The 14,020-nt window shown below is 35.3% G+C and overlaps 1 protein-coding gene across 2 annotated transcripts; it reads right to left on the bottom strand.

Moving 5' to 3' along the window:
• Positions 1–1,091: 1,091 nt before the first annotated feature.
• Positions 1,092–4,767, bottom strand: LOC131644603 (auxin response factor 18-like). Of its 2 annotated transcripts, none has more exons than XM_058915150.1 (4): positions 4,156–4,767; positions 2,886–4,031; positions 1,866–2,713; positions 1,092–1,515 (listed from the first exon to the last, which is right to left on the bottom strand). In XM_058915150.1, exons 1-4 carry the CDS (start codon positions 4,165–4,167, stop codon positions 1,461–1,463), a joined length of 2,061 nt encoding a protein of 686 aa, XP_058771133.1. In that variant the 5' UTR covers positions 4,168–4,767; the 3' UTR covers positions 1,092–1,460. The 2 variants fall into 2 exon arrangements, with proteins under 2 accessions (XP_058771133.1, XP_058771134.1); XM_058915151.1 differs by having other exon boundaries at positions 1,093–1,515; positions 2,886–4,020; positions 4,156–4,766.
• Positions 4,768–14,020: the final 9,253 nt, after the last annotated feature.

Raw genomic sequence — 14,020 nt, 5'->3', positions numbered from 1 at the left:
TGCATGTCACGCTCCGAATCTAACATTATTTGACTTTGTATGTGTTCGAAAACTCTAGTTTTGCAATCCCGAAAACTCTAACATAAATGTCACATTAATTCATTTAACTATATTAAATTAAACTCTCCCACACTATGCGGCATCAGCATGAGACCAATGTTTGGTTGAATTGAATTTTAGGTAAGAAAATTCCATGCTTGGAAGTTGAATTGAAACCCTCTTGATGCACCATGTTTCATGACTTCTTCATCCTTGTTTTTGTTGTTTCATGCCATTGTCTTCCATGTGTCACATTATTAGTAGCTAGCTTCTATTAAAGTCATGGCTCGTGATGTGTGTATGTTGCCGTGTAAAACATGTCATTCTTGACTATGCATGATGTCAACTTCACCCATGTTTCTCCGTTTTGATTAGACTTTTTGTTGTCTCAAATATGATATCAACATCCATTGTAGATATTAATCCATCGAATTTGATAAGACCAAATTTCGTGTCTGCGCTCATTGCGTTCATTTTAATTGTAGTTCTAGAGATTAATCTATCAAATTCAGTAAGATCTAATTTTGTGTCTGCGCGCAATTGGAGCTGCAGAATCTAATTTTTTTGGTCTGCGTTCACTTCAATTGTAGTTGTAGAGATTATAATCTATCTTTTTGGTCTGCGTTCACTCCAATTGTAGTTGTAGAGATTATAATCTATCTTCAATTGTAGTTGTAGATATTAATCTATCAAATTCAATAAGACCTAATTTATTGTCTGCGCGCAATTGCAGCTGCAGAACCTAATTTTTGGGTCTGCGCTCAATTGCGTTCACGTCAATTGTAGTTGTAGAAATTAATCTATCAAATTCAATAAGACTCAATTTTTTGTCTGCGCGCAATTGCAGTTGCAGAAATTAATCTTCTCCAAATGCTATTTAGGAGTGATTAGACTTTCAAACCAACTTTATAATTTTTTTCTTTCTTGTTTTAGTTGTTAAACATGATGTGTTTCTTGGGCAGAAACTTGTTCATTTACCAATTTCTTACCAACCATAATAAAACATTTATTATTTTTGTTGACATGACCTAATTATATTTATAGGTGATGATGTTACTTACATTTTCGGCCTTAGAATTGCACATAATTCAAAATTGATTAAACTATAAATGCTAGTAAATTATATGTACAAGGTATCAACAAGAAGATAAATAAGGTGAATGCTTCAATTAGGTATTCAAGTTGAATACTGTTTTTTTTTTCTCACTACATAAAAAAAACCAATCAAATTTTCCCTCTTCCACCTACAAAACACTCAATTAAAAATAAAACAAACAAAAAGAGAGAAGGAAATTCTCTTGGAGTTATGATGATCACTACAATGAAAATTTCAAAATCCAAACTCAAAAATTAGATCACTCTTCCTTCTTCTGTTTGTCAATGAAGATTTCATAAACCAGCTGTACAAATTGAATGAATGTTTATTTGTTTGAGTCCATTAGAATTGTCAATCTCCTTGCTGTTCTTGTGAAGTTGCTGCAAAATCATGTAAGAGATCATAAGCAAGCATGTTTTGATTCGCTTATTTGCAAGTTATCTATGAAACACAGACACAAGACACCAGACATAACACCGACACTCACACATCGACATAATTTTAAAAAAATGAATAAATTAAACGTAATAATCACAAGTCTCGGTGTCTGTGCTACAAACACGTGTTCTTTCAGAAGTGTTGGTGCTACAGAGGCGGTTATGTACTAGCATAAACATTTTAGGTAATATTCAAGAGAACTTATACATAAACACTTCTATGATAAGTGCTTATTATACTATAAGATGTTAATTTAATTGCAATTCAAGAGGGTGGTGACTGTGATCCGTACCTGAATGGTTCATCTCCAATGTGTTTGACTGCTCCTGATATATCGGTGTAGAGCACGCGGCTTACCTTTTCGTATTTTTCGATGCCAAACATGTCTGCGAGTTTTCTGTACAGTTCATCATAAGATTCAAGTAAAGATAGATCAATTGTTCGACCGACATCTTCTGATTCGAGAAAAACTTTACAGTGATCAGTACTCTCCAAACTCGCCTCGGTTTCACAAGAACGTTTTCGCAAGCCTTGTTGATGAAGAGGAGTTCCCGAACCATCAGAAAAATTACTCATTTTATCGGCATTTCCGTCTGATGAACGGTCGTTAGAGATCTGTTGCTCGGTTAGAATTTTTTGGCCGAAAAGCACGAGCTGAGGTTTCTTCTCGTCATCGAATTTCCTCGAAGGCTGAGTAGAACTTGCCATAGATAGTAAGCAAGAGACATTCTCACTCATGCTAGATTTTTGCATCATTAGGTTATTAGAGACATTAGGTGGTAGTTTAGCAGCATGATCAAAAGGCACGAAACCGGCCGGAAATAGACCTGACTGAACTTTACTGAGGTGGAGATCCGATATTGGAAGACCGTAATGAGCATGCCTGGCTCCCTGCATGCCAGCAGGAGTATTTTCGGGTAGACAACGAAATAGGTTGCTCGTACCTAGAAGGTTACTAGGAAAAGTTGGCACCGGAATTTGGCCGTCGAGGGGGAAATCTGAGTTTGGCGTCATTCTCAATTTCTTTCTTGGTTGTGAGAAAGGCGAAAGGTTTATTGATGGAATGTTTGCTACTAACTCAACCAACCATGGACTCACCCTTCTCACATTTTGCAGTAAATCCGGTTCATCCCATTTAACCTACAAATATAATAACTCGAGCAAATTATTAAAACTAAACACAATATCGATGCTAAGCTATTTAAGACTAATATAAGGATCTTCCGTTGGAAGTCCGTCAGTGATATTGCCACTCGGGACGGCGAGGATTTTCCAGTGGAAGTTCAACAAATTTAATAAAATATGATGTTACCTGAAGAAGTCTCCAAGGTGAATTAGGCCAGAGAAGGGGATCAACAAACTGAACTCCAGATACGATTCCCATAAACCAACTTATTCGAGACGAATCCTCGGTTTCAAATGGCATCTTGAATCTTATTCCAGAACACCATCGAATCTGCATTGCCGCCTCTACCAAATGCGCCTTAACACAAAACTCCGGTGTACTTGCACGAGGATAGTAAACAACCTCAAACGGTTGCTTATTTGCAGCTAAAGTTACCGCTTCAAGGACCACTTCTGGCCTAACTCTTTCCCTCCCCGTCACATTCGCGCTCGAGTTCAAACCATTGTTGTTGTTATTGTTATTGTTAAAGTTTCTCATCATTTGATTCTCGTTCTGCGCGAACCAAGGTAGAGGAAACTTTTCTCCAACCGGATTCCACCCTGACGGATCCTCATGTCCACCACCAATCCCCTTCTTCGCCCGTCGAATCCCAACACAAAGATCACCATTCTCCGCCCTCAAAAACACAATCGAATCACCAGCAAGAAGCTTCTTATGATTAACAAAAGTACTCCAACCGGTAGTCAAAAGATGCCTCCTCGGCGTCCCCCTATAAATATGCCTAAACTTCCACGTCTCGCCGTGAACATCCTTAGCCAAAATATTCTGAAGAGGAGGATCCGCCGCGTAATCCAACCGCGGAAAAATCGTCTCCGCACAATACCTAGGAACCGAAAAACCTCCACCATTATTCGCATCAGATTGCGTCAATGTCTTCGCAAACGAAGCCGGCTTATCTTGATTCTCAACACCAACAACATCATTGTCACAATCTACACCATCATTTCCATTTCCACTCAAAGGAACAAGCTTAAGCTTAGCATAAACCTCATCAGTCTCAGGATCAGCCATAAACTTAACCTCAAAAACTCTGCATGGAATCAAAGGCTCCACCTTTGGACAATTCATGAAGTTAACACTTCCACATGCATGTTCAGCATGACCTTGAGGAAAGTAATACACTTTACTGTTCACCGCCGGCATCTGAACCATTCCACCTGCACAAGCATGCCATAGCTGAGGATCTAAACACCTTTCATCTCTTTTTGCTGACTTATCATCTCTTGAATCCATGAATGTATTCATCTTCACAAAACTTTCACTGCAAAATTTCTGCAACTTTATTAGTTTACCAATTTAAGTAACAGAATCCATGACCCACATAAAAAAAACATTAATTTCCATCATCCATGAATTAAAACATCAGAAAAGTTCAAAATTATGACTTTTTTTCTACCTGAAAAGTCATGTATGATCACAGTTGCTCACTGCTTCCTTCTCTTAAATCTTCAGTTTTGCTGACAACAGACTAATTCAGATTTCATAAAGTTCAATTTTTTTTCTATTTTGATGTCAATTATCTCCAAAACTTTGACACCAAGAAAATCCTAATGTGTAGAGAACCTTGAAATGTCAAAGGGTTTCTGCCATGTTCATCAAAATTAGAAATTTCATGGAAATTGTTCATGCCCACCAAATTTTTTTCTGTGTTCAAGCTTCAACTGAATCATTACAGGAACATGAACCAAAACAACATAGTCTAAGATCCAGGTAAAAAAGTAGAGATCTTGTTAAAAAAAAGAGGAGAATTTAGAAGAGAGAAAGAATCACGAGGATGATTGAATTGAAAGGGAGGAAGAGATGATGGCCGACATGGAAGCAGTGAGGGATAAGAGAAGAGAGAAAAGGGACAGGTTTAATGGATGATGAAATTGTAATGGGAAGAGTCCAAAAGCAATAGACGCACAATGACACCACACAACACAAACACACGAAAAGTAACAGAAAAAATAGTAATAAAAAGAGGACTTTGTTTTACTTTAAAAAACAAAAGTATCACAAAGTGTTGTGTGTTGTGTGTGTGTGTATGTAGTTGTAGTTGTAGGAGTGGTGGACTTGAGTAATATTTGCATTATTATTGTTGTGTGGGACTGTTTGGTTTTTTCTGTTTTTTTAGTGTGTGTTTATTTCTGTCATTGTAATAATTGATTGTGAATGAAGTGGTTTTGAAATATTGATGCTTGTTTTTGTTTTATAAGAGTTACTTAAAGTAAATAGAAGATATTTTGAGTTTATTTATTATAAATTTTAAAAGTAATTTTGATATTAAGAAAGTTATATATTAATTATTAAAAAAATAATGAGAAGTTACTCAAAAATAACTTCTTATTTTTATAACCAAGTTTTTTTAATAACCAAGGTTTTTTTTTTTGACAAATTTAATAACCAAGTTTTAATAACCAAGTTTTAAAAGAAAAACACATAACTAACTTATATCTCAAGAAAATTACCTCAATAATCATGTTTGGGAGTGTTTTACACATAGGCGCCTTCTATTTTTTTTTTTAAAATTTTTTGTTACCTGCGGATTTACTCTTACTTGCGGATTTACCTGCAGAATATTTTCATGTTTGGTCTGCATATAAATTCGTAGGTAATTGGAATTTTTTTTAAAAATAGGAGAAATTTAAAAAAAGAAATAGGAGGCGCCATATGGAATGACGCCTAGGTGCAAAACACCCCCAAACATAGTTATTGGGGTAATTTTCTTAAAATATGAGTTAGTGATGTATTTTTCTTTTAAAATTTGGTTATTAAAAAAATTTCCTCTAAATGTAGGCGTAACTTTTTAGTTGTTTGTAATGCAAGCAAAGCATAAACCGAATAGAATGAAAGCGATAATTCAAAAGTAAAATAGATTGGCAAGCTAGCAATAAACATATGATTTTAATAATAATGTACATTAGGTTAATATTGACTTGTATGTTATGTAACTCACTTAACGACTTCTCTAACTAACAATAACTAACTAATTAGTTTGTTAAAACCAATGTCTTAACAAACTAGATTTTATGTTCTAGAATTATTATAATTTTTTCTATAATTCTATATACATACCATTTCCAATTCATCTCTTAAGTATACAAAATTGTCAATCTTTAAGACTTTTGTAAACTCATATGCAAATTTCTTCTTTGTAGGACAATATAAGATCTTTATCATGCATTTTGTTAGTTTCTTCAATAATAGATCAAGACATAGTAGTTTACATGAAGAAAATGATCATGCTATATAGTTTGCCTCACTGGATGATAGGGCAATGTCTTATTGCTTCTTTGTACACTAAAATATTTTAGCCTTATTACATAAGAATACCACACCTATCAGAGTCATCATATCTAATCATATTGGCTGGGAACAATAAGCCTAGATTCATGGTTCCCTTTAGATACCAGAGAATCCTCTTTGTAGGTACTAGGTGAGATTCTTAGGCATGTTTATGAATTTGCTCCCTATACTTACTACATAGCATATGTTTGGTATGTTATTGCATAAATATCTTAGTGAGTCAACTACTTGTCTGTACAAAGTGGCGTCTACCATTTCTTCATCTGCTTAATAATCCTTCTTAGCATTTGTTTCAAAAGGGTTAGTGATTTCCTTTCAATAAATCATTTCAAACTTTTTCAACAATTCCTTCACATGCTCCTCTTGATGCATGATCATTCCGTCTTTGATCTTCAAAACTTCCATGCCAATGAAATATGGAAATTTTCCTAAATCTATTATCTCAAACTCTTTTTTCATCCAAACTTTCAGTTATTCTAGTTCGGATGGATTACTACCAATGATGAGCAGATCATCCATATTGTCATACCCTAATTTTGACCCCCCTGAGATGACATATCTTCAGGATTTTCATCAGGCCAAAGCAAGTACCCAGAGCAGTCACTTCTTCATCTGGCATTTAATCAAGGATGTTCAAAAACAAGAAAACTCAGGCAAAGGATCAATCAATAGAAGGATTGGTCTCTAACACAATCATAGGACTCAAAAGCTTCACTTTTATATTCACCTATGATTGATTAGACACCCAGTCATCTGAGTACAGGTTTACTCAGGTCACCAGACTAGGGTTTTTGAGCCTATCAAGGACTGAAATCAGGGATCACCTTTGGGAAACCCTAAAAAGCTCCAAGACATCTATTAAAGACTTCAATCATCTTCAAATGATCCATACAATAAGATCCACTGGACATCACACCTCAATTCAAGATCCACAGTCACCAATTTCATCTGGTCGACAAGTAGGGTTTTTAACCTAATTCATCTGGATAGTTGACTTTTAATCAGGGCATGGATCCAAAACTCAAGACATGATTCAAGAACCTCTACTACCTCAATATAACCCATTTACATCACTCATTTGAGGAGAAGATCTTAATTCCACACAAAAGTCCAAAATCTCACTTTATCTAGAAAAAGTCAACTGTATGGGATCACCTTTGACTTTTAAGATTTTTGGTCAAACCATGACTTTCAAAGATCAATATCATCAATATATGGATATTAAAGTCATTTGACCAAAGAAATTCAAGAAGAATCATCAAGGAGCAAAAAGTCGGGAATTAGGGTTTTTGAGGGCATTGTGGGAACTCAAAATTTCACCTACACAACTCAAAAAACTTCCAACATGAAAGTTGTAGATCTTGCAAAATAAAACAACATCTTACATAAGAACTTTTTTCAAAAGATCAACCATTTAAGAGATTTGGAATTTTCAAGCTTTAGGTTATAAAAACTTAGAAATTTTTCTAAGTGTTTTAACCTAGTTTTCATCCAACTTTGAGCTCATTTTCACAATTTTCCCAAATGATTCTGAAGAAACCCCAAACTAATGATTTGAAGTAGATGTTTAGGGCTTTCCAAATTGTGTTCAACCTCCTCCAAATTCATTTTGAGCTAGGAGTTATGCTTGTTCAAAGTTGGCCTCATAAGGTGAAATTATAGGTCATGTACAAAATGGAACTTTGCAATTTTGTGCAATTAGCTTCACTAAGTGATGCTACACGACCTCTAATACATCTGCAAGCATGCTATACATCAATTTCCATCATTGCATAAGGATTGAAGAAGATTCCCAAAAACAAAGGCATGTGATTATGTAATGATTGCATTTTTGAATTTATGGCAAATGGTGAATCATCAAGGAATCTTGATCTAAGCCAATTAGAACTCTCCTCTGCATCAGAAATGTTCCCTAAGATCATACAAGATCAATGGTTGGGGAAGCTAGCCCGAAAATGCATCATTGCATTTGGGATATTTTCAAAATTTCTTCATGGCTAAGAAACCAAACTCACTTCACTAAGCAAGCTTGCTATGTTCAACTGCTCTGAACCATTTGCCTATAAATAGAGTGGTCTTTCTCATTCAAAAAACACACCAAAGCAACATAATTCTTGCTTTCTCTCTTCTTTCTTCATACTTAAGGTTTTCAAAGGTTCTTTGGCAAGAAGACTCGGATTCTTCAAACCAGAGCTCTTCCTTTGAAATTAAGTATTCAAACACCTTAGGGGAGTAATTTAGAGGTGATCCAAACCTCTGAAACACTTCTGTACGTGGGGAATCATCATCTTCACCTCTCACTTGGAGCTGTTGCAGTTGGGGTCGAGCAAGAGGTTCTGGGCACTTTCAGTCCAAGTTAAGCATCTCAACACCTTCCAGGAGGATCACTGAAGCTATCTGGATCGTTGCAACAACTTTGCAACACACTTTGATCAGAGCCAAATCTTCATTTTTCAGGTAAGTTTCAAAAGCTTCAAACTCTATGATTCACGCATGATAAATTTAAAATGAAGTTACCAGTTGGTTTCTGCACCTTCATAGATCATTAGCCCTCAACCAATTGCATCAAATCATGCATATATAGTATTTCATGTTTAATTTCAGTTTTAGGGTTCTTAGTGTTCATGCTTGCGAATTTTATGTTACACTTAGAATAAATGAAATTAAAGGACACCATCATGATCCTCGTCCAAAAACGAGCAAAATCCATCTTTACATCTTTGAATTTAGTTGAGAATTGAGGGAGATAGGATTTCCATAAATTGAAATCGTGAGGTTGAAGATGAAGTTGCTTTGCGCGCGTTTTTTTTTTGAATTCTCAGAAGCAAGTTTAAAATATAATCAATTGGAAGCGTGTTTTGAACGACTAAAACGTTCAGCTCACTTGGTTACAAGCGCCTCTCACTTTCTCATGCCTTAGGTCTGGGGTTCGATCCCCCCTCAGACCTTTTGTTTTTATTTTTCATTTTAACGCGCGTGTTTTATATATAACCAATTGGAATCCCTCTTTAGTCACACTGAGCGTGTAGCTCAGTTGGCTTTGTTTTGTGTGGTGACCATGGGAGCGTGGGTTCAAGCCTTGGTAGTGACAAAGCAATATTTTTTATCACTTTTTCCATTTGATTTCTTTACAACTTTAAACAATTATTTAACCTATCAAATTAATTCATTTTAATTTCATTTTTTACACACTTGTCATTTAATATATCTATTTTGTGAATAATCAAAAAATCATAAAAATATTATTTATTTCATATATTCTTATTAGGTTTAAAATAGTATGTTTTAAGTGTTTTCTTAAATACTTTGAAAATATATATTTTCATTTTGTTTTAACCTAATTACTTTGTGAATAATTTTATGATAAAACCCTAATTATTTAGGTCTTAATTAGGTATAGATTTCATCTTTGCCTTAATTAAGTTGACTTTTGTCAATGATCAAAACTGTTTTCAGTCTCCAATTAAACGGATGATTAAGGTTTTCAAACAACAAAACCTTATATCATTTCAATCATTTTCAACTGTTTCTCATAAACAGTAAATCATTTTTAAATGAGCCTCTAATAGAGTGTAAGTCCCAACACCTTTTTCTTTTCATAGTTTGTTTTCAAAAACTGTATTTACAAAATCTTCTTTCTGTTTTCAAAATATTCTTCTGGTATTTGAAGGGCATTATTCCCGGTGAAACTCTTCAGATACCTATGTGACCTATGTCCATCTTCACTTCTTCTGTTTTCAAAAGAAACATTAACTGTTTATCATATATATTCAACTGTTATCCATCAATTGCTGGTAAGGCTTTGTACATACTTCTTCAAAGGCCTCCACTCCATCCAGGTTAGGCTTTACAAGCTTTCAATTTACAGTCTTTGTTTAAATTACTGTCAAATATAAACTGTGCATATATTTGTTTAGAACTACGTCTGAGTGTAAACCTTAGGACAGTTAAACTATATATATATTATAGGAATATGGCCTAGGATTGAGAATGTCTTCCCGGTGAAGGCTCTTTCCTAATTAGAGATCTGTAGTTCAAACCCCCAAGATGAATTATTCCCGGTGAAACATCTTGGCAAAAACCTTAGAATCCAAAAAAATAGGACACATCCACCCAAAGAGGAATTATTCCCGGTGAAACCTCTTACCCATTTGCTTAGAGCCAAAATAAGTTCAAAACCACATAGCTTTCTCTTGTGCTATAACAAGGACCCTTGATGACCCTCGATTAGCCTCCTCTTGGGCTTTGTACAAGGACCCACAGGCTTCTTAAAAGCATTTCCAGCTTCCTCTTGAGCTTTTATGCAAGGACCCATCAGGTTTCTTATAAACATAGGAACAGGTCTTTAGTCACCTTTTAACATACCCTGGTGAGTTTCTTCCAATTTAAACCAGACTTTAAACAAGCTAAGTTTGTCTCAATTTTACATTGAGTACACCTTTTGGAATGAGAGGCATGGACAGTCTCTGTCACCCTTATCTTCATTAATCTTCCTTAGCAGAGTCTAGGATCCATGTTTGCTTATCCTCAGCAAGTGTCAGCCTTCATCTTGGGCTTTAAACAAGAAGTCTCATTAGATAATCTTTCTGCCATCATTTTAATAAAAACCCCTGGAAAGTGTTAGCTTCCAAAAATCATTCTTTGATCTTAATAAAAACCACTGGAAAGGGTTAGCCTCCAACATCACTCCTTCAAATCCAAAGATTTATTCCTTTAAGGGATAAATTCCCCAAAAGAGTCAAAACCCCTGGAAAGGGTTAGCCTCCAAAGTCAATTAATAAAGACCTGTTTAAAAGAATAAAACCCCTGGAAAGGGTTAGCTTCCAAAAATCATTCTTTTCAAAAGATAAACTCACCAGCTGAGTCAAAATCCCTGGAAAGGGTTAGCTTCCAAAAAAATCAGTCTTTTAATAAATAAATCCTTCAGTAGAGTCAAAACCCAACAAAAATAGTTAGCCTCAACCTTGGGCTTCATACAAGGCACCAAAACAATAAAACTCCCTTGTTAATAGTCAGCCTCAACCTTGGGCATTGTGCAAGGCAGATAATAGAGTCTCCCTAGTGAGTCCTTCATCATTCAGGTAGCCACAACCTTGGGCTTTGTACAAGGCAGATAGACCATACTTCATGTGTCAAAGATTCCTAACATCTAGGATCTTTTCCCTATTAGAGTCATTCATACTCAGTCAGCCACAACCTTGGGCTTTGTACAAGGCAGAAAATAATATTTTTCCTAGCTAGAGTCAGCCTCAATTCTGGGCTTTATACAGAATACAAAGATTCCTTGTAATTAACCCCCAGTGGAGTCATCTCCCAGAGTCAATAAATAATACATTAATCAAAAAGCCTCAAGCTTGGGCCTCATACAAGCCAGTTAAAGATTAAATCTTTTATACAGTAAATAGACATAGCTTATCTCTATAGAGAGATCTTTCCTCTATCTCACCACATTCAAACAAACAAACATTACATTTCATTTTAATCAAGTCTCCCATTTAGGATTTTGAAAGGCATGAGCTGGCAGTAAAACCCAGACATGTGGTAACTTTCCCTAATTTGGATGAGCATTTTTCTTTCATTTAAGAGGCATTTGACTGGTATACTTGCACATACACAAGTAAGGTCCCCCTTTTGAATGAAATGAATTCAGTTATTCTGTCACTCTTTTAATGTTTGTGGTGGAATAGTAGAAATACCTCTCTGTAAAGATAACTTCATGTCTCTTTACTGTAAATGGAGATTTAATTCAAGCTTCAACCTTGAGCTTCAAGCAAGGCACCCAAAAATAATTAATAATTAATTAGTTCCCCGAACTACATTAAGCTCTGACTTCCATTAGGGATATGTAGGCATGAGGTTCACAAGGAATCTCAGCGAGCTAATAAAATACCAAAAATAGTCAGTCAGTCTGTCTGTCTTTCTTTTATTCAATTCAATTCCTTCTCCTAATACAAAGGAGAAACTTTCCCAATAATCATTAGCAGCACAAACACATTTAGACACAGAGAAGGTTCCTGTAGAGTACTACAGATATGTAGGGTGCTTAAACTCTTCCCTATGTATAACCGACCCCCCGGACTCCAGAATTTCTAGTCTAGGTGAATCCCCACACTTAGCAAACTCCTAGGGTTTAGTTGAGATCTTTTTTCCTATTTCCTACTCGTAGGACAAATAAGAAAGTTCGTGTGATATCGTAGGAAGAACTGAAACAAAATTCATCCCACCACGGGCGCATTCTCCTTCCAAATTTCGCGTGAAGGGTCTAGCGTGCCGTCCTCCCAAGTGAAACGGGGAGGTAAAAAAAACGACAACCACACATATATCGGCATATTGTTATGATGCCTTCACTATTTGATCCTTGCACATATACTCCATACTCTAATGTGCATTTTTTTAAACCTAATTGAATTAGGAATTTATAAATTATCTTAATCTAAGATCTTAGAGCTTGCTTCAAACCATATAAAGCCTTGTGTAGCTTATATACCATTTTTTCATTCCTTTTTATCATAAAACCTAGAGGTTGAGTCACATAAACTATCTCTTCTAGAGGGGCCATTTAAAATTTGTAGACTTTACATTTAAATGATAAAGAGATCAGTTTATACTACTACCTATTTCCATTACTTGTATAACTATTTCAAGTCTAGCTGCAAGGGCAAATACCTCATTGTAATATATTCCATGCTTATGCAAGAATCCTTTAGCTACCGATCTTGCTTTGAATTTTAAAAATGAGCCATTATGATTCAACTTAGTCTTATACACACATTTCACATCAATGGTCATTTTCTTCTCTAGAAAGAAAACTAATTCCCATTTATGATTCTTCTCAATTGACCTCAACTATTCCGTCATGGCTTCTTCCACACTTTGTTCTTCACTGTTTGTGTATGACTTACTGGTTTTGCATAAACCAACATATCAAAATGTATTAGGTTTCCTTCGCTCCACCATGTTTAACCACAATCTTCAAGTCTTCTAGAAACTCATTTTCTCCTTTGTGGCCTCTCATGAGCATGATATTCTTCTGGTGCAGCCTCATTAGTTTCAATGCCTTCATCATTTGTTTTATCATTAAATTCTTTATTCTAATCATGGTTTACAAAATGGCGTATGACTTCACCTTCTTTTGTATCTTCAGTTTGCCAATTCCAAGCATCTAATTCATCAAAAACCATATCCTCGCTGATGTGTAATCTTTTGTCATTATGATTGTAAAATTTGTAGGCACTTGTTGAATGATATCCTATAAATATCATCTTCACACTCTTATCCTACAGTTTGATCCTTTTTTGATCTGGTATTGGTTTGAAGCAGCCAAATCCAGCACCTTCAAATGCTTCACATATGGATTTCTTGCGCACCAAGCCTCTTCAGGCACCTTCATCTTCCGTTTATTGGTTGGATATTTATTCAAAATGTATGTAGATGTATTAACTATCTCACCAGAACTCATAAGGCAGATTCTTGTGCTTCAACATGCTTCTTGCCATGTCAAAGATGGTTCTATCTATTCTTTCTACAAGACTATTATGTTATGGTGTATAAGGTGATGTCACTTTATATCATGCCTTTATTGATGCAATATGTTTCAAACTACTTTGAAGTATGTTCTCCATCTCATTCCATCCTCAAAATCTTAATTGCTTTGCCACACTTCTTCTTAATTAAGGTTTTAAACTTCTTGAACACTTTGAAAGCTTCACTTTTTAAACTTAATGGTGTAAAGCCACAATATTTTCGTATGTTCTTTAAGGAAAATGATGAAGTATCTGATGCCTCCTAATGATGAAACCTTAAAAGGGCCACATATATCATAATGATATACTTCAAGAGAATCTCTTGATCTCTTAGGAATTTTTGAAGCAAAGGGTGCTCTACTTTGTTTGTTCCTTGGGAAGACTCCGTATGTCATTCTTCTTGCACCCATCTTAGGTAGGCCATGCACTAAATTCTTAGAGCTTAACTCA

This window comes from Vicia villosa, linkage group LG1 (assembly GCF_029867415.1).
Source record: "Vicia villosa cultivar HV-30 ecotype Madison, WI linkage group LG1, Vvil1.0, whole genome shotgun sequence".
Taxonomy (NCBI): Eukaryota; Viridiplantae; Streptophyta; class Magnoliopsida; order Fabales; family Fabaceae; genus Vicia; species Vicia villosa.
Note: the sequence above shows the minus strand (reverse complement) of the source record. Positions and strands in the feature narration are given on the sequence as shown.

Excerpts from the sequence above, each read along its gene's own strand:
- LOC131644603 (XM_058915150.1), bottom strand. Across the intron at positions 2,714-2,885 it reads CACCTTGGAGACTTCTTCAG|GTTAAATGGGATGAACCGGA; the intron begins GTAACATCATAT and ends TTATATTTGTAG. Across the intron at positions 1,516-1,865 it reads ATTGGAGATGAACCATTCAG|CAACTTCACAAGAACAGCAA; the intron begins GTACGGATCACA and ends ATGATTTTGCAG.